General features: G+C 38.1%; 5 protein-coding genes across 10 annotated transcripts; 4 read left to right on the top strand and 1 right to left on the bottom strand.

Annotated features, from left to right (window-relative positions):
• The first annotated feature begins 470 nt into the window (after positions 1 to 470).
• Positions 471 to 8,038, top strand: LOC111470046 (villin-3-like). 2 transcript variants are annotated; one of them, XM_023115510.1, is made up of 24 exons: positions 471 to 1,011; positions 1,766 to 1,917; positions 2,068 to 2,167; positions 2,398 to 2,466; positions 2,540 to 2,776; positions 2,870 to 3,047; positions 3,169 to 3,301; positions 3,460 to 3,619; positions 3,694 to 3,844; positions 3,934 to 4,034; positions 4,122 to 4,280; positions 4,719 to 4,787; positions 4,864 to 4,932; positions 5,032 to 5,169; positions 5,306 to 5,434; positions 5,616 to 5,763; positions 5,877 to 5,887; positions 5,963 to 6,103; positions 6,186 to 6,311; positions 6,425 to 6,487; positions 6,657 to 6,758; positions 6,843 to 7,095; positions 7,172 to 7,410; positions 7,493 to 8,038. In XM_023115510.1, the coding sequence occupies exons 2-24, from the start codon at positions 1,862 to 1,864 to the stop codon at positions 7,604 to 7,606; spliced, it is 2,946 nt and encodes a 981-aa protein (XP_022971278.1). In that variant the 5' UTR covers positions 471 to 1,011; positions 1,766 to 1,861; the 3' UTR covers positions 7,607 to 8,038. The 2 variants fall into 2 exon arrangements, with proteins under 2 accessions (XP_022971278.1, XP_022971279.1); XM_023115511.1 differs by having other exon boundaries at positions 473 to 1,011; positions 6,846 to 7,095.
• Positions 8,039 to 8,188: 150 nt separating this feature from the next.
• On the bottom strand, positions 8,189 to 11,687 carry LOC111470047 (ATP phosphoribosyltransferase 1, chloroplastic-like). 2 transcript variants are annotated; one of them, XM_023115513.1, is made up of 12 exons: positions 11,609 to 11,687; positions 11,244 to 11,531; positions 11,110 to 11,169; positions 10,887 to 11,000; positions 10,703 to 10,768; positions 10,493 to 10,600; positions 10,285 to 10,368; positions 9,395 to 9,496; positions 9,188 to 9,301; positions 9,033 to 9,113; positions 8,795 to 8,914; positions 8,189 to 8,636 (listed from the first exon to the last, which is right to left on the bottom strand). In XM_023115513.1, exons 2-12 carry the CDS (start codon positions 11,499 to 11,501, stop codon positions 8,541 to 8,543), a joined length of 1,203 nt encoding a protein of 400 aa, XP_022971281.1. In that variant the 5' UTR covers positions 11,502 to 11,531; positions 11,609 to 11,687; the 3' UTR covers positions 8,189 to 8,540. The 2 variants fall into 2 exon arrangements, with proteins under 2 accessions (XP_022971281.1, XP_022971280.1); XM_023115512.1 differs by having other exon boundaries at positions 11,244 to 11,687.
• Positions 11,688 to 13,508: 1,821 nt separating this feature from the next.
• Positions 13,509 to 17,574, top strand: LOC111470148 (zinc finger CCCH domain-containing protein 30-like). Of its 3 annotated transcripts, XR_002714989.1 has the most exons (3): positions 13,509 to 13,676; positions 14,764 to 17,158; positions 17,355 to 17,574. XR_002714989.1 is itself a non-coding variant. In XM_023115648.1 (2 exons), the coding sequence occupies exon 2, from the start codon at positions 14,863 to 14,865 to the stop codon at positions 16,963 to 16,965; it is 2,103 nt and encodes a 700-aa protein (XP_022971416.1). In that variant the 5' UTR covers positions 13,509 to 13,676; positions 14,764 to 14,862; the 3' UTR covers positions 16,966 to 17,574. The 3 variants fall into 3 exon arrangements, 2 of the variants coding, with proteins under 2 accessions (XP_022971416.1, XP_022971417.1); XM_023115648.1 differs by having other exon boundaries at positions 14,764 to 17,574; XM_023115649.1 differs by lacking the exon at positions 13,509 to 13,676 and having other exon boundaries at positions 14,999 to 15,090; positions 15,176 to 17,574.
• A 626-nt stretch (positions 17,575 to 18,200) lies between these two features.
• On the top strand, positions 18,201 to 22,123 carry LOC111470170. 2 transcript variants are annotated; one of them, XM_023115687.1, is made up of 5 exons: positions 18,201 to 18,687; positions 18,763 to 18,959; positions 19,132 to 19,236; positions 19,344 to 21,118; positions 21,788 to 22,123. In XM_023115687.1, exons 1-5 carry the CDS (start codon positions 18,585 to 18,587, stop codon positions 21,795 to 21,797), a joined length of 2,190 nt encoding a protein of 729 aa, XP_022971455.1. In that variant the 5' UTR covers positions 18,201 to 18,584; the 3' UTR covers positions 21,798 to 22,123. The 2 variants fall into 2 exon arrangements, with proteins under 2 accessions (XP_022971455.1, XP_022971454.1); XM_023115686.1 differs by lacking the exon at positions 21,788 to 22,123 and having other exon boundaries at positions 18,201 to 18,487; positions 18,549 to 18,687; positions 19,344 to 21,236.
• A 90-nt stretch (positions 22,124 to 22,213) lies between these two features.
• On the top strand, positions 22,214 to 23,950 carry LOC111470171 (dehydration-responsive element-binding protein 2F-like). The gene is made up of 2 exons (XM_023115688.1): positions 22,214 to 23,096; positions 23,178 to 23,950. Exons 1-2 carry the CDS (start codon positions 22,626 to 22,628, stop codon positions 23,649 to 23,651), a joined length of 945 nt encoding a protein of 314 aa, XP_022971456.1. The 5' UTR covers positions 22,214 to 22,625; the 3' UTR covers positions 23,652 to 23,950.
• The last annotated feature ends 90 nt before the right edge of the window (positions 23,951 to 24,040 follow it).

The following is a 24,040-nucleotide window of genomic DNA, read 5'->3' as shown; positions in this document are numbered from 1 at the left end:
TATGAAAAACTTGTTAAATAGTAAGTTGGTGTAAGGATGGATGAGCATGGAGATTTCATATGGTGTACAAATCATGTCATGTAAATCAATTTTGACCAACAATAGTGGTCTTCCTCGTCGTTGGGATACTAATTTTTTTTTAAGTTGGAGAGATTATTTTAAGTTGAAGAGATTATTTTAAGTTGAAGAGATTATTTAATGTGATTAATATAATATGGAGAGGTTATTCAATAAAAATAACTTTTCAGTCCTTTTCAATCCAATTTACTATTAATATTATGAGCCTTATCTGTAAAGAGATTCGTCAACTGTCTCTCTAAACAGTTCTTTTAAGCATGACTTTGAAGTAAAATTGGAAGTCAACTTAACATAGTATAACACAAAACCCTGCATAACGAGTTCATACTTTATCCCCAACAAAAAAACATGAAAATTAGCTTCACATTCTTACCATTTGAATGATGGGTTTTGTCAAAGCTTTGTCTTTTCAATCTTTATTCCCAAGAAGTTTCAAACCCAATTGTTCAAATTGATTTGAGCGATTGCTAAACTGGACAAATCGTGAAAAAAGGTGTCGAAGAAAAAACAGAGCCCAATTTGGGCGGTGCCACCGCCAACAGATCCCTTCCCTTGAATAAACGAGCTTGTCAACCGGTCGGACCCAGCCCAACTTTGATATCTCTCTCACTCGCCTGAATACCAATCTCAAAAGGCTGAAAAGTTGTAGAGAGAGGAGAGAGAAAAGAAAAAACAGACACATACAGCAATAATTCCCACTTTTCTTTTTCCCAACTATCTTCTATATCTTTCTTTATTGCCAGCTCTGCGCCCTCGTCCTTCCACCATTCCACTTTCTTCTATTTCCTAATAATTTCTCTTCCCTCCACTCTTCATTTGTAGAGGGTGCGAGAGATCTCCGGGCAGGCAGCTGTTTTGCTGTTTTCGGATCAGCTGAATCCATTCCATTGCGCTGCGTTTTTCGTTGATCTTGTCTTTGATCGTTAACCCCATGTGATTTTTCTTTTTGATCTGGGTGTTTTTTGGTTTTTTCGTTCTGGGTTTGATTGTTTGTCCCTGTTCTTGTTGTACATATCTGGTCTAGATTCAATCGATGATTTGATCTGATTGGTTCGCGGGACTTCCCCATTTTGTTTCTTTTTTAATCAATGGTGATTTGGAAGTGTTTTGGACTTGGTGTATATCGTTTGGATGTGTTCTTACTGTGTATTGTGTAGTTCAGTCACCATTTTGGGGAAAATCTGGTGATTTGGCGAATTGTTACTGCGAGATGATGGCTTAACATAATCACTCTCCTTAGATCACTCTTTAATTACAATGTTCAAGGATATTGGATATGATCTGTGGTAATTGGTATGGAGGATCTTGAGCATTGCAATTTGTTCTTTATTCACTCATTATAAGAGAAAATTGGGCGGGATAGAATGTGGTACTAATCAACATTACAAGATTGTTTACTTGTAAGGTTTGTGATGTTTGTAATGGTGGAATTGTTCATCCTTTGGATTAATAGAGAGATTTGTGTTCTGGAATGTTCTTCCTCATCTGAGCTCTGGATTACAGCAGCTGGCTTAATCTTAAAGATCATTATGATATAACATTTCGATTAACGAGCGTTCAACTAGACTGCATCGTTTATCTCGACTGCTTTGAAATTTAAATTCTGTTCATGTATCTCTCATTTACTTGTTCCTATGCTGGGTTTCCACTGATTTATTGACACGCCTCATTTTCGCTCTTCTTGCAGTGAGTTCTCGTGGCATATCCGACATCAGATACAATAATTTAAAAACTGTTAGTTTCTCTAGCAGCTAAGGAGACAGTAGCAGAGAAATATTTTCCAATGTCTACCTCTGCCAAAGCCTTGGATCCTGCATTTCAGACAGTTGGACAGAGAGTGTATCCTTAGAAAAGTTAGAAAATTTCTGTAATTCATTTGAGATCAGAGCTTTAGTTGCTTGTATGTGATGAAATTCTTGATTGATTCATCTATATATATTTATAGATTATGTCTCAAAACTTTAAGATGTTCAACTTAATTTCTCTTAGTGGGACAGAAATCTGGCGGATTGAAAACTTTCAGCCTATTCCGTTGCAGAAGTCCGACTATGGGAAATTTTACATGGGGGATAGTTACATAATATTGCAGGTATTTCTTTTTTAGTTTATCTCGTCTTTAATGCGGGCGTGTCGTAATAATTCTATCAGCAAAAAGACAACTTGAATGTTCCAAACAGGACATATAATGCTCGTCTGATGTTTGGAGACATGAGCTGAGGGTCGCCATTTGTCTTGTTTTTGAGCTCAGACATTTGTTTAATTTGTTTAGGAGAGGAACTTTCAGAATGTTGTTTTACAAGCTCTTTACTTTTTATGCAGACAACACAAGGCAAAGGTGGTTCTTACCTCTATGATATACACTTTTGGATTGGAAGAGATACTAGTCAGGTATTCTTTCTCTGCCTATTTTCCTCATTGAGAACTGAAAGTGAAACATACTTTTGTTTTGGTTTTACATTAGGATGAAGCAGGAACTGCAGCTATTAAAACTGTGGAGCTCGATGCATCACTTGGAGGACGAGCAGTGCAACACAGAGAAATCCAAGGGCACGAATCAGAAAAGTTTTTGTCATACTTCAAACCTTGTATCATACCATTGGAGGGAGGTGTTGCATCTGGATTTAAGAAACCCGAGGAAGAAAAATTTGAAACACAGTTGTATATCTGTAGAGGAAAGCGAGTTGTCCGAATGAAACAGGCAACTTTTCTTTTCAGGAGTTTATGTATTCAACATTGTTTCTTCCAGAGACATGGAGTTACTGACGCTTATTTTTGCATTTGGTTTATCCAGGTTCCTTTCGCTCGTTCATCGTTGAATCACGATGACGTGTTCATCTTAGACACAGAGAGCAAGATATTTCAGTTCAATGGTGCAAATTCCAATATCCAGGAGAGGGCAAAAGCTTTGGAAGTGGTTCAATTCTTGAAGGATAGAAATCATGAGGGGAAGTGCGATGTTGCTATTGTTGGTAAGAGCAGAAGATACACTAATTGTTCTGACCCTCCCCCTGTTTAAAGTCAACCCTTGGTGTTTTCAATTATGTTTCCACATTGCAATGCATTGAGTCGACGTCCTTTTGAATGTACTAGATGATGGGAAGTTGGATACTGAGTCCGACTCGGGCGAATTTTGGGTCCTATTTGGTGGCTTTGCACCCATTGGAAAGAAAGTTGCTAGTGAAGACGATATCATTCCAGAACCCGCTCTTGCTAAGCTTCACAGGTATGTGTTGGCATTCCTTGATTACTATTAGATGATACTTCTTTCCAGCATTCCTCCAATGAGAAGATTTTTGCTCTTCCTGTTCGGTTTAATATTTATAAGAATCTTTCTTATACGTGGAGGCACGTATTTCTAACTTCTCTCAACGGTTTCTGTAGCATCGATGGTGGAGAAGTAAAAGTTGTCGATGGCGAGCTATCGAAATCCTTACTGGAAAATAACAAGTGCTATCTGTTGGACTGTGGTGCTGAAGTATTCGTTTGGGTTGGAAGAGTGACGCAAGTAGAAGAGCGAAAAGCAGCGATTCAAGTAGCTGAGGTACGCCACTGTGCCAAAATTTCAAGTAATTAAAGTTATGTACGGGACGTATCAATACAATACTTTATTTTCAGGAATTTATTGCCAGCCAGTGTAGGCCAAAGTCAACACGTGTGACACGGGTTATCCAAGGTTATGAAACGCACTCTTTTAAGTCCAACTTCGGGTCCTGGCCAGTTGGATCGGTGACTACAGGTGCTGAGGAAGGAAGGGGAAAAGTAGCTGGTAGTTACCTCATCTAATTGGATCAAATGAGTTTGGTTTTCCTTTTGCTTTACAAGTATTGTTTACTATGGTACTTGTTTTACAAACAGCTCTATTGAAGCAACAAGGTCTTGGTCTGAAGGGATTAACAAAAAGTGCACCTGTGAATGAAGAAGTTCCACCATTGCTGGAGGGAGGTGGAAAAATGGAGGTTTGAATGATACTCGGTTTTGGTTGCTTGAAATGGCTAGATTAGTTTGATTGTTCAACTGGGTTCTTGATGGTTTTCGTTCTCCAGGTATGGCGAATCAATGGCAGTGCCAAAACTCCATTGCTCGTGGAGGATATCGGTAAATTTTATAGCGGAGACTGCTACATCATTCTTTACACCTACCACTCTGGTGAGAGGAAAGAAGATTATTTCTTGTGTTCTTGGTTTGGAAAGGATAGCATTGAGGTCAGTTATCATTTTGAAAAACATTTAACTATGTAACCTACGTGGTGCGTGACTTCTAATATGGTGGTGTACTTGCCACGCAAACACGCACACGCACACACACGCACAAACATAACCAGAGCTTTATCTGCTATGTTCTTAATTTCCTGTTGATCTTGTTTCCTATAGAGAAATAAGTGCTTGTAACCATATGGAAAGTGTGGGATGTTTCGTCATTAACCTCAGATTTCAATGTCTGTGTCACAATCGAAGCCTACCGCTGTCAGATATTGTCCTCTTGAGAGGAAGCCTGGAAGGGAAAATCCAAAGAGGACAATATCTGCTAGCGATGGGCTTGGGTCGTTACAGTCGTAACATATTTGTGTGCATTTGTACTTACAAATACATGTTCGTTAATCTATAGCTATTAAACCATTTTCTATATATTTAAAACCTCAGGAAGATCAGAAGATGGCTATGCGGTTAACTAATACAATGTCCAACTCGCTGAAAGGGAGACCTGTTCAGGTAGCAAAAACATACGAAATAGATATCAAAATAGTTTATACCTTTGAGAATTTCCTTATCATGTATTTTCTTGCAGGGTCGCATATTCCAAGGCAAAGAACCACCTCAGTTCATTGCTCTCTTTCAACCTATGGTGGTTCTCAAGGTGGGTAGTCTTCTAAAAACCTTATTTCTTAACTTTTCATCTCTTTTATAATTCGAATCACGTCATAATTTTACAAGTTTCTGATGAATTCTGCTGTAGGGTGGCTTGAGCTCTGGCTACAAGAAAGTCATAGCAGATAAAGCTCTGACAGATGAAACCTACACGGTCGATTCTGTTGCTCTTATTCGGATATCGCAAACATCCGTTCACAACAATAAAGCAGTGCAAGTTGATGGTGTATGTTTCTGGCGTTTTTTTTTTTTTTTTTTTTTTTCTGTTAGGTGTGATTTATGCCTTTTTGAACGTCTTAATCTGCCTTCTTGAGGTTTTGGAATATATGTGTGTGAATAAACCATATGCATTTGTAAATCAGGTTGCGACCTCTTTGAACTCGACCGAGTGTTTTGTCCTGCAATCTGGCTCTTCTGTTTTTTCATGGCATGGAAACCAAAGTACATTCGATCAGCAACAGTTAGCTGCAAAAGTTGCAGAGTTTCTAAAGGTAAGGTCTCAAAGATATATATATATATTGATGGATACGAGTTTCCTGTGCATGTAGCACGCCGAAACTTTGGGTTTCGACCATGTGTTTATGTCTGACACATAGTGGTAGGAAGATCTCAGAACCTGAGCTAACTTGAGCTAAATTGTTCAAACGTTTATTTATTTTCTTCCTGATACAGCCAGGAGTTGCTTTGAAACATGCCAAGGAAGGAACAGAGAGTTCAACCTTCTGGTTTGCACTTGGAGGGAAACAAAGTTACAACAGTAAAAAAGCATCTCAGGAAATCGTTAGGGACCCCCACTTGTACGCGATTTCGACCAGTAGAGGTGACATATGTTCAATTCTAAGTTACATGAAATTATCTCATTCGGTATTCAACTGCTATCGTTGCTGACTGTTTGTTTTGACTGCTTCAATTTTGGTGCATTTGCCCTTACAGGAAAGTTCCAGGTGAATATTTGAATTCCTTGTTAATGTAGAAGTTAACCATATGCAGTGTTATGATCTCATATTTACCATGTGCAGGTAGAGGAAATTTACAACTTCTCTCAGGATGATCTGTTGACGGAGGACATCTTGATACTTGATACTCAAGCTGAAGTGTTTATTTGGATCGGTCAATCTGTCGACCCCAAAGAAAAGCAAAATGCTTGGGAAATTGGTCAGGTACGAGTTGCAGGACTATATTGTGTTACACTTGCTCTAAATAATTTGCTTTCTTTCTTATTACTTCCATTTTTTCCTCCAGAAATATGTGGAGATGGCTGCATCTCTAGAGGGATTGCCTCCTAATGTGCCGTTATATAAAGTCTCTGAAGGAAACGAGCCATGCTTCTTCACGACATACTTTTCGTGGGATAATACTAAGGCTCTTGTATGTGCTCAAACTATGTTCACTCGGCTTTTGCTTAATCCTATATATAATATATGTTATGCTGTTGATAAGTACGTTTTTCAGATATGATCATTTTCGTTCGGTTATTGCAGGTTCAAGGGAACTCGTTCCAAAAGAAGGTGACTTTACTCTTTGGCCTTGGACATATTGTGGAGGTAAATCAACTTCCTCTAACTTCTACTTAAAAAGAGGTTCCTGTTCTTGATAATGAGCTTATGACGAATATAAGACCTTACGAGATATGTCGATTCTGGTGCAAAATGTTGTGACTATCTGTTCATTAGATGGCAAGGTGACTTAAATTTGATACTCTTGTTGAGATAGGAAAAGTCCAACGGAAACCAAGGAGGACCGACGCAGAGAGCTTCGGCTTTAGCTGCTTTATCGTCTGCATTTAAACCATCTGCAGATAAATCCACCCATTTGGTAAATGTCACACCACACTTGTTATGGACTACCTAAGTTTTTTGGTGTTGTCAATGTTGATAAACTATATATTTGTTTCCTTAGCAGAGTTCTGACAAGTCCAATGGATCCAGCCCTGGAAGTGGTCCTAGACAAAGAGCTGAAGCTCTAGCTGCCTTGACCTCGGCTTTTAAGTCGTCGCCTGAAAAGACAACTTCTGCTTCGAGAGTATCGGGCAGGGGGAAGGGCTCACAAAGGGCAGCAGCAGTAGCTGCTCTTTCTTCTGTTCTTACTGCTGAAAAGAAAAGCGCCAATGATTCATCTAATGGCAGTCCCCCTCCAGAGAGTAACATCCCAGGCAAGAACACTTTTACCATTCTTTTCTCTTAGATGAATATGGAAGGGCTAAATATGGTGGCATTAAACAATGACAGCTGAAGAAAAACATGATGATGTCATACAACAAATAGAGAGTCCTGAAGAAGTCTTGGAACATAAGGAACCAGGGGAAATCACGCCTGCATCGGGAAACAATCCCGACGATGCAGATGTAAATCAAGAAAGCCTGCAGGAGGAGAATGGCAGTGACAAAAGTTTGTCTGTTTTCGGTTACGATCGACTGAAGGCCAAATCTGATAATCCAGTAACTGGAATCGACCTCAAAAAGAGAGAGGTATGCTTTGTATTGTTCTCTTACTGAGTTAATATGTATATTTTCGTTTGGTTGTGCCAACAGTTTGGGCATGTTGTCTTAGGCCTATCTGTCTGATGAAGAGTTCCAAACTATATTTGGAACAACAAAAGAGGCATTCTACAAGTTGCCAAAATGGAAGCAAGACATGCACAAGAAGAAAGCCGATTTGTTCTAGCGAATGAATCGAGGTCATATCTACGTTTCCCCATCTATTTTCCCGTAAAAGAAATTATGGTTGTACTCGTGTCTCTTGGTCGGGCCCGAAAATCTGTTGGCATTTTGATATATGCCATTGATGAACATATCAATAGTTATTGCCATTCAATTGTGCTGCTGCCTGAAGATTGATTTTTTTTTCCTTTTTCATTCTATATGTATCTCTTTGGTCATTGTTGCTGCTATGTAATGTTCAGAGGTTGTAGTTTACAAAACCAGGCAGCCAATTCTTTCATTTGGTCCTCCAGAAGTTTATGTGAGTGTCGTCGCCCTACCATCTTCGTTTTCATTTGCTAGTAGGCTGAGGGTTGTATATTCAACGTAAACGATTATGTTGTATGCGTTCTATTTTTTACAAGGAATGACATATTTTTGTTGTTTGATATGTATATATATCAGTCTCGATCCAATTAGGCCATTGAAATTAGCAATATACTAATATTCCTTTAATTCAGATATTTAGAACTCGAAACTCAAAAGAGCTCTACATGTTTAAAATATATATAGACACATTTTCATGTGTTTGTGAGATATCAAATTCTGAATATTGAAAATACCATTTCAAATAACCAAATGTTCCTCCCTCCCATCCTTGAGAAAGAAAAAAAACAGGTAATACGAATAATAGAATCAAGAAACAAAACAGAACAATACATTTGAGACGGCCAAGGATGAATGCGCAAAACGTTTACGAGAATACGAATCACACAAAAGCTGCTTAGAGAATCTGGTTCAGGATTCACACATAAATAACTCAAGTTTGATGGATATGTCGGAGGAAGATGAAGTGGAAGAGGAAGTGGAAGTACTCTTGCTAAGGTCACTAGAAACAGGATAGGATACCTTTTATAAACTCGCTCTCATCTCATGCATTACATGTCTGGTAGTAATGACTACAGCCCAAGTTCTTTGAGAAGATTATTCCATCTGGGAGTTTCTTCGTCAAAAATGTATGTCAGAGGAGATACTAGAACCCCACTTCCTCCAATCTGCACCAAATGGTTCCACGTGAGAAACTATAATTAGTGTCGTGTGTGTGTGGCAAGGCAGTTGATAACGGGATTAAAGGACGGAAGAGATGAAGTTAAGAACATTGTTTTTGTAAGTTGGGGATAATAATTGTAAAAGACAAAAGCTAATGGCTTACCGCTCTCAGCTGCTGAACCGACTTGTAGAGGAAATTTTTGGGGACACATATGACAATGGCGTAGTAATCAGCTACTACCTTCCCATCACGTTTGCAGAAAACTGGACTCACAGTAGGGCCCTGTATTTACCAAAATGTAAATAAGAAAACATGATACGCAAAAATGTACTTTCACTTTCTAAAGAATTATTCTTTTTCCCCCTTTTCTATTGTGGTGTTATGAAAGAATTGCTTCCACCTGCAACCCAGACAATGATGGTTGACTTAAAACGCGCTCTGCGACTTCTTGTGCACTACTTCCTCTTAGATTTGCAGTCACCTGCCAGTTAGAGCATGATAATATCAAGCTCAGAAGGAAAAGGAATATTGATCACAAACCAGACAACAACTCACCGTGAACTGACCAACAGCCCTTAGATGTGCCTCCAGTCTTTCAAGAATTTCATGGGTTGTGTCTAAAGCACCTTTTCTTTGAAGCAAGGACTTTCGGCTGGCAAGAAGAACAGCCTAGAAAACATTATCTTTGCAGTAAGAAAGCATCTGATATAAAGATATTCAGTTTTACAAGACTGAATGACAGAACCCAATAAAGAAGTTCACCTGGCTTTCCAAAACTACACCACCTTCAATTTCTTTCAAGTTGTTTTCTTTCAGAGTAATCCCGCTACTAACAAGGTCCAAAATAGCATCAGCTATCCCCATCTGCATTTCAAAGGGGGAAAACATGGTTCTATAAGTATAGTGAAGTACAACTAAGCAGTGAAGGTTGTCCAGATTGCTATGTCTCCTTCAATCATGGATCTGACAAGTTCTATCAGGGAATCGACATTATCTATCTTAGTATCGTACATCTTAATTCTTACATTAGCAGCAAGAAGTTTGACCTAATTAATCTTTTCTAGCTGCAAACAAGGGGATAAAGCATAGTAAATGGGACAACGCATTTTCATCCCTGATTGAAATGCTTTTCAGAGGTTACATTTTAGTATTAATTATGTTTCCGGACAACTGAAAGTTTGCCCAACATAGACCCTATTTCACAAGACAAACTTGCATAAGGAAAATATCAGTTACTTGAGACACGCATGATACATGTTCTTGGAACAACTAAAACAATTACTATCTTTGATAGCTTGTTTTAAAGCATTTTTCTTGTAGTCATTTTCACTCCGATATGTATGTATATGGCTTACAATAGTAACATGCTTCAAGTAAACGGTTATAGTGACGACAATGTTTACGTAAATTGTTATGGTGATGACATGCTAAAGTAAATGGTTATAGTGATGACATGCTAAAGTAAATGGCTACTTTATCCAAAAAGGAACTACTACAAAAACTTAACTAAATGCTACAAGGAAATTTCAAGGTTTGGTCACTCGCAATAGCATCAGTCAATGCATTGAATCTGACATTAGCAGAATACAAGCAGTGTGAAAACCAGCAACCAACTCAAGACAAAAACTCTACATTTCATCAAGAACTATTACCGCAGGGGCAGCTTCTAATGCTCCATCAGCCGTTGAAAAACTGACGTGTTCCAACCCATTTTCTTTAAGAAATTTGGGGCCGAGCTATGAAAAAGAACATCATTGAACATATCCAATTGGTAATTCATTCAAACCCCAACTGAAACAATCTTTTACTTTCAAGAAAAAGAAGCAATGATGTGATGGATAATGAAGAAAAACACCATACATAAGTAAAGCCAGTAGCAACTCGAAGTGGCTTCTCCTCGGTCCATTGGGGCATCTGAGCTAGATCCCGGATTGAATTTATGTTCTCGAAAATGCCGTATTTGGGTATCTAGTTTGAAAGGATAAGTTGGCAGTGTCATGAGAGAATAGATGAGAAGTTCATGACATAAAAAATTCATCGTGGATGATATCAAGGTAAAAAAAAACTTACAGCAAGCGACAATCGGCAATCACCATATTCAAGGGCCTCATGAACAACGATAAGATCTTCACTACCCTATGGAAGAAAATAACAATCAGAAGCAATAGGCCAAGCAAAATTTACTCCAAGTAATGAAAAAAGAACCAATTCAAAAGTTGAGGAAGGGGAATTGATTATATACTGAGACCCATACTTGTCCATACTCGCTTGCTGTATCGAGACCCACGATGCCGAGGTCCAGATCTCCAGATAACAATTTCCGAACGATGTCTTTAGGCCTTTGAAACCAAACTTCCAAGGCCGATAACTGTTGGAGAACAGAATGAATGTGTAAATAAGATGAATACACGAGAACATATGCAGAATTCTTCACATAAATTGATTGTTAAAATCGAAGCTCATTCATTAGCAAGTACCTGCGGAATATTAGCAACATACTGGCGAGGATTGACTTGTTTTACAGACAATTGACAGTCCTGGAGAGAAAAAAGAGTGTCAAACAAGTGGAAAAATCACAAAAAGAAAATAAAAAGGATGAAGAAGAATGTACCTTGAGAAGGTCGAGGGTATCGGTTGCCATGCGACCTTTACTAGGCAACCCAAATCGAATCTCAGTTCTATCGGAGATCCTCCCGTGTGTGGTTCCAGTAAGAGTCTCAACCTGAGACTGTACGGCAGAGCAAATAAGCGTCGGCGGCTTCGAACAGAGGCGAGAATACGAAGAAGATGAATAATAAGGCGAGGAAATGGCAATGAAAGGAATGGAGGAGGTCGGACATTGCTGAAAACTCGCTGTGAACGTCCACATCTTTCGCAATTCCGATTCAAGATGGATTAACTTTCAGATAAAACCCTAGGATTTCAGATGCGATTGAAATAAAAGATGAGATTAGAGTGGATGAATACAGGAATCACCTCCGTTTGCCGCCGCCGCCGCCGCCCAATCTCACAGCATAGAGGAAGTTCACAGTGTCGATCAAATATGCATTTTTTTTATATCTAAAATATTTATATATATATATATATATATATATATATATATATTTTTTTTTTTCTTTAAAAAAAATAATTAATTATTAATTGGCAAGCATATTAATTTAATAAAAAAAATTGCGAGGTGGCTTCTCCTTCTTCGCTTCTTCTTCTTTCTCTTTCCGGCCAAGTTGGTTGTGGCCACCCTCATCCCCGGTCACTTTCAGAAGGAGATGCTTCTATCCACTCTTCCGTTGAAGAACGAAGCTTTGCGTAGCTTTCCGTAGTGACCGGCGAGAAGGGCGAAAAGCAGCTGGCCAGGACGACGGTGGCGGCGTTGGTGACCTTTACCAAAGAAAACGATGAGGAAGAAGGAGGACGGCGGCCAGCGTCGGCGACCGTCGCCGAAGAAGACGAAGAAGAAGTGGGAGAAGATGCTGCCCCACCATAAAAATTAATATTAATAAAACTAATATATTTATATACAAATTGGCATCATCTATCACATTAAAAATTACAGACAGGATTGTCCATCTAACGTTCAAATAAAGATAAGAACAACAAAGATAAAAGCAAGAACGTTATTAATGGTATCAATGACAAGCTTAATAGAACTAGATGAGTCTGTGAAATAAGATTCTAGGTTAAAATTTAACCAAGCTTATATAAATAAAGAATTAATCTACACTAAATTGATGTTTTGTATTAATGTATGATCCCTCGCTATTTTTATGATTACGAATGTCATATCAAATATATTTTAGAACATACTAAGAAGCACATGCACGAGTCGTGTCGTCAGTATGCTCCCTCGCTGTTTTTACGATAATAGTGTCATATCAAATATATTTTAGAACATACTAAGCGACACATGCATAAGTCGTGTCGTCAATGAATGTTGCAAGACAAATGTCTTGAGCGTCTTTTCATGGGAGTAAAATTTTAATAACTCATAAAAATTCGAATATTGGATACAAATACGTAAATAAAATGTAATGTAATTATATTTTGACATTAAATGAAATTGATTTAATTTTTTAATTAAAAAATAGTATTATTAAAAAAAAAAAAAGAACGGTTATTTTCTCCTACTTTATGAGGAGAATCGGTTCCATATGAACCATCCAATAAAAATTATGGAGAAACAAATTTCTATATTTAAAAGTTGAAAAAGTATCGAAATAAATCGAATTTAATCCTCCTTATTTTTTTTTTTTTTTCTTTCAAGAATTGACATAAAGTTTTATCCCCTCAATTTTGATATATTGAACTAAATTGAGTATATATTCAAAAAAAAAATTATATATTAAAATTTTCTATAAAATTGAATGTAAAACAGAAAAAGAAAAGAAAAAGAAAAGATTTGTCTCTGCCACGTCGTCAGATACTCTGGATAATTTCAGTGTGAGCGTGTGGCACTGGATTCTAGCCTCAGTCTACTTGAACTTTCATGTCGAGTGAATTTAGGATGAATTTGCCTGAAATTTGACACGATATCGAGTGTCTTTTTCTGTCTGTGCAGTCTCACAATTATATCATGATCCAACCAATCTAATCAGCAGCCCCCACGTGAAGGAAGTGACGAAAATACGCTTACTCTTACGTGGCAAGATAATGTTGGGTGAAAGAAAATTGTTCGGATATGAGTGAGGACCAGAGGAATATAACCCATTGCGCTTTGGGCTTTGTTTTTTTTTTCCCCTCCAAATTCCCTTTTGCTGATATTGGATAGGCGGTTTTCTGAAACGAGTAAAATAATAATTAAAATAATAATGAATAAAGTTTCATTTTTTTAGGGTATTTTAAATTATAATTTATTTTATTTCTCATGAGAAAGCAAAAACATCGGGGGTTGAGGAAGAACAAGCTCTCTTCTTCTTCGCTCTCTTCTTCTTTGCTCTCTCTACTCGCAGTTTCTCACTCTCTCCAGTTAAATGCTCTCTTTGAAGCTCTGGATTGATCTCACTCACTCGTTCAATCTTCACTGACTCCCTTTTTCCCCCAAATTTCGGTACGATTTCGCTTCTCTTCGATCCCGACTTATTCTTTTTATTTTTTCTCTTGCTCTGATTTGTGATGTTCTTGTAATCTAACGAAATGGAAAGCTTAGAGATGTTTTGATTCACCTTCAAATGGTTTTAGCCGCTATTTGTTGGTCTATGCCATTTTCTTGTGACTTTAGGATTTTGGGTTAGGTTTGATTTTGTGGAGTAATGCTTGATGATCGATCCGTGCTTTTGTTCTTTCAAATTTTATTGTATTTTTTGGTTTGAGCTTGGCATTTCATCCACGTTATTTTGGTTTCGCCGTCGAGTTTCTGTTTGGTTTGTATTTTTGTTTTGGATCACATGAAATTGGAGGAGCTTGAGAATTGTATTGTATTATTGTGTTGTCGTAAATATTTATAAGTAGTTTATATACATACATACATATATATGTATATAGATATATGTATTTGAATTATTGTTGACTATTGTTTTTCTGTTATGATTTCGGGGTTCTCCACCTAAAAAATTGTATTTTTGTTGAACAAAATCCAGAAAATGTCTACTTGTTGGTTTGGGGACGTATGGATCGGATTAAATCACCACGTTGAAACTAAACTAGTTGATTGCTTTGTTATTTTTTATTTACAGAAATTAAATTCAGGTTGATCTTCATGAAAGATAATTGTGATATAGAAATTTTTTGTTATTTTTATTTTCATTGTTTTTAATTTAGGGTGAAGAATTAGAGAAGATGGTTGGGATGATTATGTAAGCAATTAACCGTCCTGTTCGTAATCTCCCTCTTAATCCCACAAAAAAAAAAAAAAAAAAAAAGATAAAAGAAGATTTAACTTATGTGCAGATTGTTTTTCCATTTTCTTTCAATTGAATTTACCTGTGGGAACGTATTCTAGGAATTTGTCTGTATTTTAGTGCTCATAGAATCTGCTGAATCTGAGTAAAGTTCTTATCTTCTTTCTCATTTCGTTCCCATTTGCCACATATATTTTATGCGAATAACTATTTATATTGTCTTCTTTCTGTATATTTTTGTTTACTAAAATCCTATCCTGTTTTTTTTTCCTTCTTGGCATGGTTTCCTGAGTTCAGCTGGCATTCTCCTGATGAAGGAAGCATGTTCTGTGGTTTAGAGCTTAAGTCCATATCGTCTTCAAGAAATTTCTTCTGTTCTTTTGACCGTGTAAGTCCATGGGCTCAGCCATGAATAACTTGTCTGTCGAAACAGATGATGCCTTTTCCAGTTTGCTTGAGCTTGCTGCAAATGATGACATTGATGCCTTTAAGAGATCGATTGAACGCGACCCTTTTGGTATTGATGAGATTGGTTTGTGGTATGGTCGATTGAGAGGCTCAAAACAGATGACTAATGAGCAGAGAACTCCTTTAATGGTTACTGCTACTTATGGAAGCATTGAGGTTTTGAAGCTTATTCTTTCTCTTTCTTGTGCTGATGTAAACCGCGCTGTTGGTCTTGACAGAAGCACTGCCCTTCATTGTGCAGCCTCAGGTGGGGCTGCAAATGCTGTAGAGATTGTGAAGCTGCTCTTAGCTGCTGGTGCTGATTCTAGTATGGTTGATGGGAATGGACATCGACCCGTTGATGTGATTGTTGCCCCCCCAAGGCATGCAGAGTTTAAATCAATCCTTACAGAGCTTCTTAGAACATATGGTTTGTCTGGTGAAGGAAATCTTGATGTTTTAAAAGGTGCAAGGAATTTGCTTTCTCCTCGCCCTTCATCTCCTCCGAATGCCCCCTCATCTGCATCAGAGTTGGTTTCTTCTCCAACAAAGTCGAAACTAAATGATTTTCCTATGTTTTCTCCACCTGAGAAGAAAGAATACCCTGTTGATATTTCTCTTCCGGACATCAAGAACAGTATTTACTCAACTGATGAATTTCGAATGTATTCGTTCAAGGTTCGACCCTGCTCACGGGCTTACTCTCATGATTGGACTGAGTGCCCCTTTGTCCACCCTGGAGAGAATGCCAGGAGGAGGGATCCAAGAAAGTTTCATTATAGCTGCGTACCGTGTCCTGATTTTCGGAAGGGTGCTTGCAGATGGGGAGATATGTGCGAATATGCTCACGGGGTGTTCGAGTGCTGGCTGCACCCAGCACAATATCGGACCCGACTTTGCAAAGATGGCACAAATTGCTCAAGGAGAGTCTGCTTCTTTGCACACAGGACTGAGGAACTCCGACCACTGTATGTTTCAACTGGCTCTGCAACTTCCGGGGCTTCTGCTATGGAATATAATACAGTCATGAACCTTCTACCTGGTTCTCCATCTTCAGTCCCTATGATATCTCCATCACCGTTCACTCCTCCAATGTCTCCCTCTGCCAATGGCATGTCTCACTCATCCATGGCGTGGTCTCAACCGAATGTACCTGTCTTGCATCTTCCAGGAAGCAATATTCAATCCAGCCGCCTAAGATCTTCTTTGAGTGCAAGAGACATCCCTGCGGAGGACTTTGATTATCTGAGCGATTTTGATATGCAACAACAGCAGCTCGTTAATGACTTGAACTGTCTTTCTCAGCCACCATTAAGTTCAAACTCATTGAGCCGTTCTGGTCGGCTGAAGACTCTGACTCCTTCAAATCTTGACGATCTCTTCTCTGCTGAGAGTTTATCTCCCAGATACTCCGATCAAGCTTTGGCTTCAGCTGTTTTCTCCCCTACACACAAATCAGCTGTTATCAATCAATTTCAGCAGCAACAAAATATTTTGTCACCAATCAACACAAATTTCTCTCCTAAAAATGTTGATCACCCTCTATTGCAGGCTTCCTTTGGGGTTCAATCATCTGGGAGGATGTCTCCACGAAATCTGGAACCGATCTCTCCCATGGGCTCTCGCTTGTCCATGTTAGCTCATAGAGAAAAACAGCCACCGTTTGGCAGCCTCAGCTCGCGTGAACTAGGTGCCAATTCTGCTTCTGTTGTTGGTTCCCCTACAAGTTCTTGGTCTAAATGGGGACCTTCTAACAGAAGACCTGATTGGGCAGTCAATGCAGATGAAATGGGTAAACTTAAGCAATCATCGTCGTTTGAGCTTGGGAACAATGGAGAAGAACCAGATTTATCATGGGTTCAATCGCTTGTAAAAGAATCTCCAACTGAGATAAAAGAAAAGCAGGCTCATCCCAACTCAGGTGGCAATAATTTTGTATCTGAAGGTGAGAGTTCTAACATGAACTCCCAAATGGAGTCAGTTGACCATGCTGCATTAGGAGCATGGCTCGAGCAAGTGCAGCTCGATCATCTCGTCGCACAACAAAACTGAAGTTGTGTCGGTGGAGGTAGTTAACAACAGTTATATTTTGGTGTATAACATGCCTTTTTTTTCTATTTTTGTTGTTGGGCATTGGAAGGAAAAATGCATCTTCAGAAGGCGAAGGGGGGAGTTAATCACCCTCACTCGAAGGCGACCATTTTTATGACAACCTCTTAGTTAATGTCGACAATTTAGAACACAGGTAGGTTTTATTCTTTGTTTGAAAAAATTTAGATCCTATTAGGTTGCCATTAAAAAGAAAAAAATGTCTCAAAATTCCCAGTTGTGAGTAGCATCATCATGTTTAATTGTAATGAACATCATATCACATTCACATCTTAATCCATCACCTCATTCATTAACTTAACCAAGCAATTCCCACTGTTTATCCACTGTAGGATTGATTGAACACTTGTGTGGAGAAGGAACTTGATTCTGAGTCGTGAAGATAAGATAATGGATTCTTTATCTTTTGTAGATTATCTGAATGGAATGATTAGGTTATGGGAGTTTTGTGTAATGGTCACATCATAATCAATTGATGTTGATCTGTTTGAAGGATCAGTTTTTTGATGTATTATTTAAATAATCTATGGAGATAAAATTCATGTGCTCAAATCTTTGTGTAATCGGAAATAGATGCTTTCAAATTTCATTTTCATATTTCAAGTAAATCTTGAAACTAATGATCAAATTATGTTGGTTATATAAAACTTCTAAAAAATAGTGAAAATTAATAGACTTATAAAGCGGGTCTTGTCGTATCTTATTGTCATTATACTCCACATTTTAGTCACAATTGTAATTTTAGTTTTATCCAACATCGATCTTCAATTTTAACATCGATCTTCAATTTTTTTGGAATAATTTTCTATTAAATAAAAGTTTAGTTTTAAATTCTAAAGATGGTATTGTTTGGTTCCTTGGACTTTAAAAAGTGTTTAATAATTTTATGTAAACGGACCATTTACTATCCAACATGTACTTGAACTTATTGAACGTTTTCTTTTATAAATTTACAAACTCACTATAAATAATATATGAAATTTAGGATTTTATTAGACCTGAGAAGTTGATCAAATCAATCAATTTTTATTGGATTTTCATAGGTTAGAAATTAATTAAGACATATTATATATATTAAAAGCTTTAAAATCAATATGTAAATGTATAACTCAGCTCAAATAAAATTAAGAGGTTAAAAGGGCATTTATTTTTATTCTTTTAGAAAAGTAAAAATCATGGTAAAAATACCCTTTTGGGTTCTAGCGAAACAAAGACAATGGTTTAACTTCATTCTTCTTCGAGATCTTTTCGATGTTCTTCGCCGATACCATCCACTTCTTCGGAATCCTCGTATCTTCTTCCAATTCCCTCTACATCGAGCTATTGAATGATCGTTGTAAATCTTTCCTTTTTGATTCTTCGACGGTTCGCTGTGATGGCAGGAAACCCTAAATGATCGTGTTTATTGCTTGTTGATCTCTTCCGTGTGACATTAGCTTTGGATTCTGTGTTAAATTGTGCTGATTTTGTTGAATAGACCCCTCATACTTCAAAGCTTCATTCGGAAATACTGAGAATGCGGTTGCTTTGTTGAATTCGTGCGTTTTGTGCCTTGATTTCCGATGGAGAATGAACATGAATCTGCTTCAAGTTCAGCTCTTGCTTGGCGTTGGACCGTCGAAGCCCTTGCAAGTTTCAAGGAAGTGAAACACTCTCTATTACGTGGTACTCACTGTCAATTCTTTAGATCCTTTAGGGTCAAATTATTATTGTATAACTCAGCGTTCTATCTTTTTACAGATGTAATTGATGAGGGTAAAGAATTTCCTGAGGTTACAAGAAAGAACGCCGGGGAAATGATTGCTTTGAGATGCTTGGAGGGTTTGTTTGGCCCTTTAAATTACGGTGGAGAAAATGGCCCTCCTGCTGAACAATCAAAAGTTATGTTCGATTCATCTGAGTGCTGTGAAGATGTTCTTAAACGCGTATGTAAGGAGGTAATACTTCTTCAAAATTTTGTTGTAGATTTCTGATTTCCTAGCCCTATAGTGCACTGTGTTTAGGAAGCGAACTGAGCCTGATTATCTCCATATCAGATAGATACATTCTGGCTTTCAAGAAATGGGTATGCATTGACATAGAATTTTGTTTTTTTGCTGTTGTTGTTAGACTTCAAAATCTGCCTTAAGAGTGGCTGAACCAGATATGTCAAAATGGGATGTTAGTCCCTTTATCGCACAGAAAAGAGCATCCATGCGGTGTACATTGCTTCAGGTGAAAACAATTCATGACTTGTCTCTACTCTCTACTTTATTTGCTCCCATCCTTTTTCGAATGTATGGCCATTTGAGAAGTTGTTGTTTTGTTTCTTTTTTGTACAGCTGCAAGATTCAATTCTTGATGGTACACATCCATATGCTGATTTCTTAATGCAGAAGAGTGGGTTGATGCCCGTAAAAAAGGATAGGATTTTTCTGAATAATGGCGATCTTAACGAGCGCTGCAGGAGACTAGATACTAGCTCTTCTGATCCTCAAGCTCAAAAAGAAAAAGGCAGAGGAAGCCCTGTATTGCTTGAGAAAGAAAGAAGAAGACTGTCTGTGGCAGACCCATCTACTTCTAGTTTGTTACCATCTAAAAGGAGTATTGTTGATTTAACATCTGAAGATGAGGCAAGGCAGTTACTTGGTTGTAATGATGGTTACGTGAATGCTAAGAGGCGTAAGGGGCTTGATGCACATACTTTGCATTCAGGACATGTAGTGGCTTCTTCACATGGAGCTGATGTGTTTGAAGCTTCCCCTGAAAGAGTTGTGCCACAAGAGAGAGATGATATTGATCATCAGATGACTTCGGTGGAAGACAAACTTGTAGAGGAGGAGCATTTTGGGTCAAAGAAGTCAGGACAGTATACTGCTACTGATGAATTGCATCAGGTTGAATCAAGTACTCCTTGTTATACTAAGTTGCGACCTTCACAAGATGTTGAGATGGATGAAGTTATTAGTTTGGAGAAATCAAAAGATGGAAATGAACTGCCAGTTGAACAAAAAGCACCTAATAATTCTCCTGTTGAAGGCAACCTGCATGATATCATCACCGGTGATTCCGAGCATGACTTCGGGGCTGATAATCATGTAAATGAAATGAACACAATGTCTCATTGTGGATTTCTGCCGAAGACTGTTGCTCCCGATATTGATGTTGACATGAATCCCGATGAGAAAGAGAAAGATATGTTAAGTGATAGTGATGGATACCATATTCGAACGATTGCAGCGAGAAAGAAAGAATTTATTAGTTCTCAATGTATGACAGATTGTGATTCTTTTCTATTAGCTGAGGGGAGCGTTTGTGTGAAATGTAATGAAGGTGGTCAGTTATTGTCCTGTAATGTTAGTCATTGTCCTTTGGTGGTTCATGATAAGTGCTTGGATTCCTCAGCTAGGATGCATGGTGAAGGCGGTTTTAGTTGTCCATTCTGCTTATGCTCACTTGCTATATCAGAATACCTTGAAGCTAAGAAGAATGCTGCATTGGCAAAGAAAAATATTGCTACATTTTTTCGTACTTGTTTGGGACATCACTCAATAGTTATTCAAGAGGCATTGCAACAAAAAGATCTTGATCCTTCACGAAATGCTAGAGTTGAGGATGCTGCTAAACTTAGTGAAGAACACTTGGAAAATCAAGACAATCAAGTAACTCGAGATGGAGAACATGTAAAGGAAGCTGTTAACCATCGATCCGCGACAGTTACAGATATTGAGCGAATAATAGAGCTGTCAAAGCCATTGCATATTCCTGATTCCAATCACCGAGAAAACGAGGCAAGTTCTTCGAGAGTTGCGCCTGATGTTTTATCTGGAGAGAAAGACGGCGATGATTTGGTGAACCAAGAGTGTCAAGGAAATGTTGCAGAACTGAAAGATGGTCTGGAAGCCACAGAGGAACATGACATTTATGATACTCTCCACGAAGATCAAGGGCCAGTTGAAGCAGCGGCTATGCAAGAAGGTTTACAGTATCAAACTGATGACAAGGAAGAGGAACCTTCTTATGCTATAAATATAGGAGAAAAATATTCTGATGATGATGACAATGATCAGTCTATCATTTCTAGATATTCCATAAGATTTCGACGGAAATATCATCAGTTAGTTTCTTCATACTTCTGAGTAGTTAGTTTCTATTTGCTATTACCCTCCATTCCTGTTTTGGTTTAGGCTAATTGTGAATTTTTCAAGTTGTGAATAATGGTGATTTTTTAGATATTGCCTTAACGTACCACCCTTACAAGAACGTAAAAGCCCTATTATGGAAAAATCTCATCATGGCTTTATATCTTGGTGTAAACGGTAGATATTGGGAAGGTGTTTTATAAACATCATGGATTATACATCCCTCTGGTAAATTTTACTCATAAATGAAATTGTCTTCCGTAGAAAAAAGTATGAAATAATGTATAAGCCTGAATAGAATAATAATAAATTAGTGGGATAAAAATTCACATGTTTCATCTATGGGGCATCTCGCATCAAAGAAGCGATAATCTGGCTGATGCTCCTTCATTCAAGTGAGCAAGTTGTCATATGACTTATAGGAGAAATTACTTGAGAAGGTCGGAACAATGTGGTAAACGGTCTTGTACCATCGTAATTTATCCTAGTAGTTAGGGGTATATTGCATAGTTTTTGAACTTAATAGAGGGTAGGATGTGCTTGTAAGTAAGCATATTTTAGATGCATTATGATATTTGGCGTTATATGAGTAATGATTTGAGATTGAAACCATTAATCAGATGTGGATGACACGTGTTTCTTAGGTTGGGATGAGAAGAAGATGACTCCACTGCATCAACAATTCAAGCTCCTTAGGAAGCATGAACATGGGATAAAGATGAAGGGCAGAGACTCGAGAATCATGGCACAAAAACATGTGAAAAAGAAGAGCCCGTGAACTGCAAAAATGAACTGAGGTGACTTTCTCTCTTCACTCTTCACTTGTCACTCACTCTTCTTCAACTCACTTAGATCTCTCCAATATAGAATCCTATGAACAACACTACTCTCACACTTCATTTAATTTCCTTTTACCTCCTCATTCTACCGTTCCTCTCTCTTTTTGTTTGTTTCTGTCATCAATTTCACTTCTCTTATCATCTTCTATGTTTCAAATCTTGTCCCTATTCCTTAATTTGTCATGCATACGAAAGTGTTTTTAGTAAAAATGATCTGTTTTATAAGTGATTAATGCAGGGTGCCAAATGTAGGAAAGTATTGCAATGTTTACGAGAGTCAAAATGGTGCCAAACGTAGTCTTTAACCTTAAAATTTGGATGGTCATAATTTAACCCAAAAGATGATATGATACCGATTAACATCCATTAATCCATACCATTAGATAGAATGTGAACATCAATTATGAAAGTTTATAAAAAGTACGTGAGTATAATGTAACATAGTTTTTGAAATCACAAACCACATAGATACATACACACAACACAACGGTCCAAAAACTATATAATATGGCCATCTTCGAACGTGACAACATTAATACCCCCACTCCCATTTCATTTGATTTCCTCTTCTACATATCCCTCCGCTCTCTTTCACCACCTTCATTCCCACACTCATCTTCTTCGCTTACTCTCCATAACCAAAATGGATAGCGGCAGCAGAGACAAAAAATCCCATTCTCCACTTCTTAAGCCATGGAAGAAAGGCCCTTCCCGAGGCAAAGGCGGCCCTCTCAACGCCTCCTGCGAGTACCGCGGCGTCCGGCAGCGGACTTGGGGCAAGTGGGTGGCTGAGATCCGCGAGCCCAAGAAGCGCACCAGGCTCTGGCTGGGCTCCTTCGCCACTGCTGAAGAGGCCGCCATGGCTTATGATCAAGCTGCCACTAGACTCTATGGCCCTGATGCTTATCTCAATCTTCCCCACTTGCAGCCAAATTCTAGTGCTGCTAAATCTAATATCTTCAAATGGGTTCCTTCTAAAAACTTCATTTCTATGTTTCCTCATCATCGCCCTGCCGGTTTCATGCTTAATCTCAATGCTCAGCCTAGTGTTCATCTCATTCATCAGAGGCTTCAGCAGCTTCAAACCTCTCGTGGCTTTCTCTCTCCTTCCAAGGTATTGGAATTTCACTTTGTATATGAAATGCTTGTTTTTATTTAAATTTTAACTTTCATGACCTCTCTTTCTCTATACAAGAAAGTTGAAGACAAGAGAGAAACAGAGGGAGAGAAGGACGATGAAGCACCGGTGGAAGACAAGGAGGTGACGACGACGACGACAGCGACAATAAGAGCCGTGGAAGAGAAACCACAAATTGATCTAAACGAGTTTCTACAACAACTTGGGATTATGAAAGGAGAAGAGGAGAAAGTGATTGAATCATCAGAAGGAGAGGAAGGGAATGGAGGCTGTTTTTTGGGATCAGAATCATCTAATAATAATTTGAAAGATCATTATAGCGATGAACTTGAAGTACTTAGTGACAAAAGCTTTAACTGGGATTCCATAATGGACGTGCATGCCAATATTGAAGATCTTCATCACCACCATCATCATCAAATTGGAAACTTTGAAGTTTATGATTATGTTCATAACTACGAAGATGATCTAAGTTTTCCCAATTCCATTTGGGATTTCCAAGAGGACCATTCCACCGGAATCATACCTTAACCCTGTTTTGTTCCATGAATTAGGTTGGAAGTGCAAGTTTGAGGATTTCTTTTTGTTCTCGAGGGGTTATATATATGTAGTTAAAATAATGATGATGGGAAACAGAGCACATGAGGGAATGAGAAGAGAGTTGTTTGAAAACTTTTGACGAAACATAATAATTATTCGGTCCATTCGAGTATAGCTGTTTAGTCAACTAATATGTGAAAAAGAGTGCTTCGGTAACATATCAACCATTTGTAATGAGACAGTGTCAAGTTGAGATGACTTCAATATGGTTGGTTTGCTCACGGAAAACTAAATCACCTACTATTTCAATAGTACTCTAATTATCACGATAGAGATAGACCTCAACATGCTTGATTTGCTCACGAAAAACTAAATCACAT

The sequence above is a fragment of the Cucurbita maxima genome, unplaced genomic scaffold (assembly GCF_002738345.1).
Source record: "Cucurbita maxima cultivar Rimu unplaced genomic scaffold, Cmax_1.0 Cma_Scf00043, whole genome shotgun sequence".
Classification (NCBI taxonomy): domain Eukaryota; kingdom Viridiplantae; phylum Streptophyta; class Magnoliopsida; order Cucurbitales; family Cucurbitaceae; genus Cucurbita; species Cucurbita maxima.
Note: the sequence above shows the minus strand (reverse complement) of the source record. Positions and strands in the feature narration are given on the sequence as shown.

Bases quoted from the DNA above. Each gene is read 5' to 3' on its own strand.
- LOC111470046 (XM_023115510.1), top strand. From the start codon at position 1,862: ATGTCTACCTCTGCCAAAGCCTTGGATCCTGCATTTCAGACAGTTGGA. The intron at 3,845-3,933 runs GTAGTTACCTCA...TTTTACAAACAG, and splicing joins AGGAAGGGGAAAAGTAGCTG to CTCTATTGAAGCAACAAGGT. The intron at 6,759-6,842 runs GTAAATGTCACA...TTGTTTCCTTAG, and splicing joins CAGATAAATCCACCCATTTG to CAGAGTTCTGACAAGTCCAA.
- LOC111470047 (XM_023115512.1), bottom strand. From the start codon at position 11,501: ATGTGGACGTTCACAGCGAGTTTTCAGCAATGTCCGACCTCCTCCATT. The intron at 11,001-11,109 runs GTACTTGCTAAT...GTTCTCCAACAG, and splicing joins ATGTTGCTAATATTCCGCAG to TTATCGGCCTTGGAAGTTTG. The intron at 9,114-9,187 runs GTGAGTTGTTGT...TCTAACTGGCAG, and splicing joins GGGCTGTTGGTCAGTTCACG to GTGACTGCAAATCTAAGAGG.
- LOC111470148 (XM_023115648.1), top strand. From the start codon at position 14,863: ATGGGCTCAGCCATGAATAACTTGTCTGTCGAAACAGATGATGCCTTT.
- LOC111470170 (XM_023115686.1), top strand. From the start codon at position 18,585: ATGGAGAATGAACATGAATCTGCTTCAAGTTCAGCTCTTGCTTGGCGT. The intron at 18,688-18,762 runs GTACTCACTGTC...ATCTTTTTACAG, and splicing joins GAAACACTCTCTATTACGTG to ATGTAATTGATGAGGGTAAA. The intron at 19,237-19,343 runs GTGAAAACAATT...TTTTTTGTACAG, and splicing joins TGCGGTGTACATTGCTTCAG to CTGCAAGATTCAATTCTTGA.
- LOC111470171 (XM_023115688.1), top strand. From the start codon at position 22,626: ATGGATAGCGGCAGCAGAGACAAAAAATCCCATTCTCCACTTCTTAAG. The intron at 23,097-23,177 runs GTATTGGAATTT...TCTCTATACAAG, and splicing joins GCTTTCTCTCTCCTTCCAAG to AAAGTTGAAGACAAGAGAGA.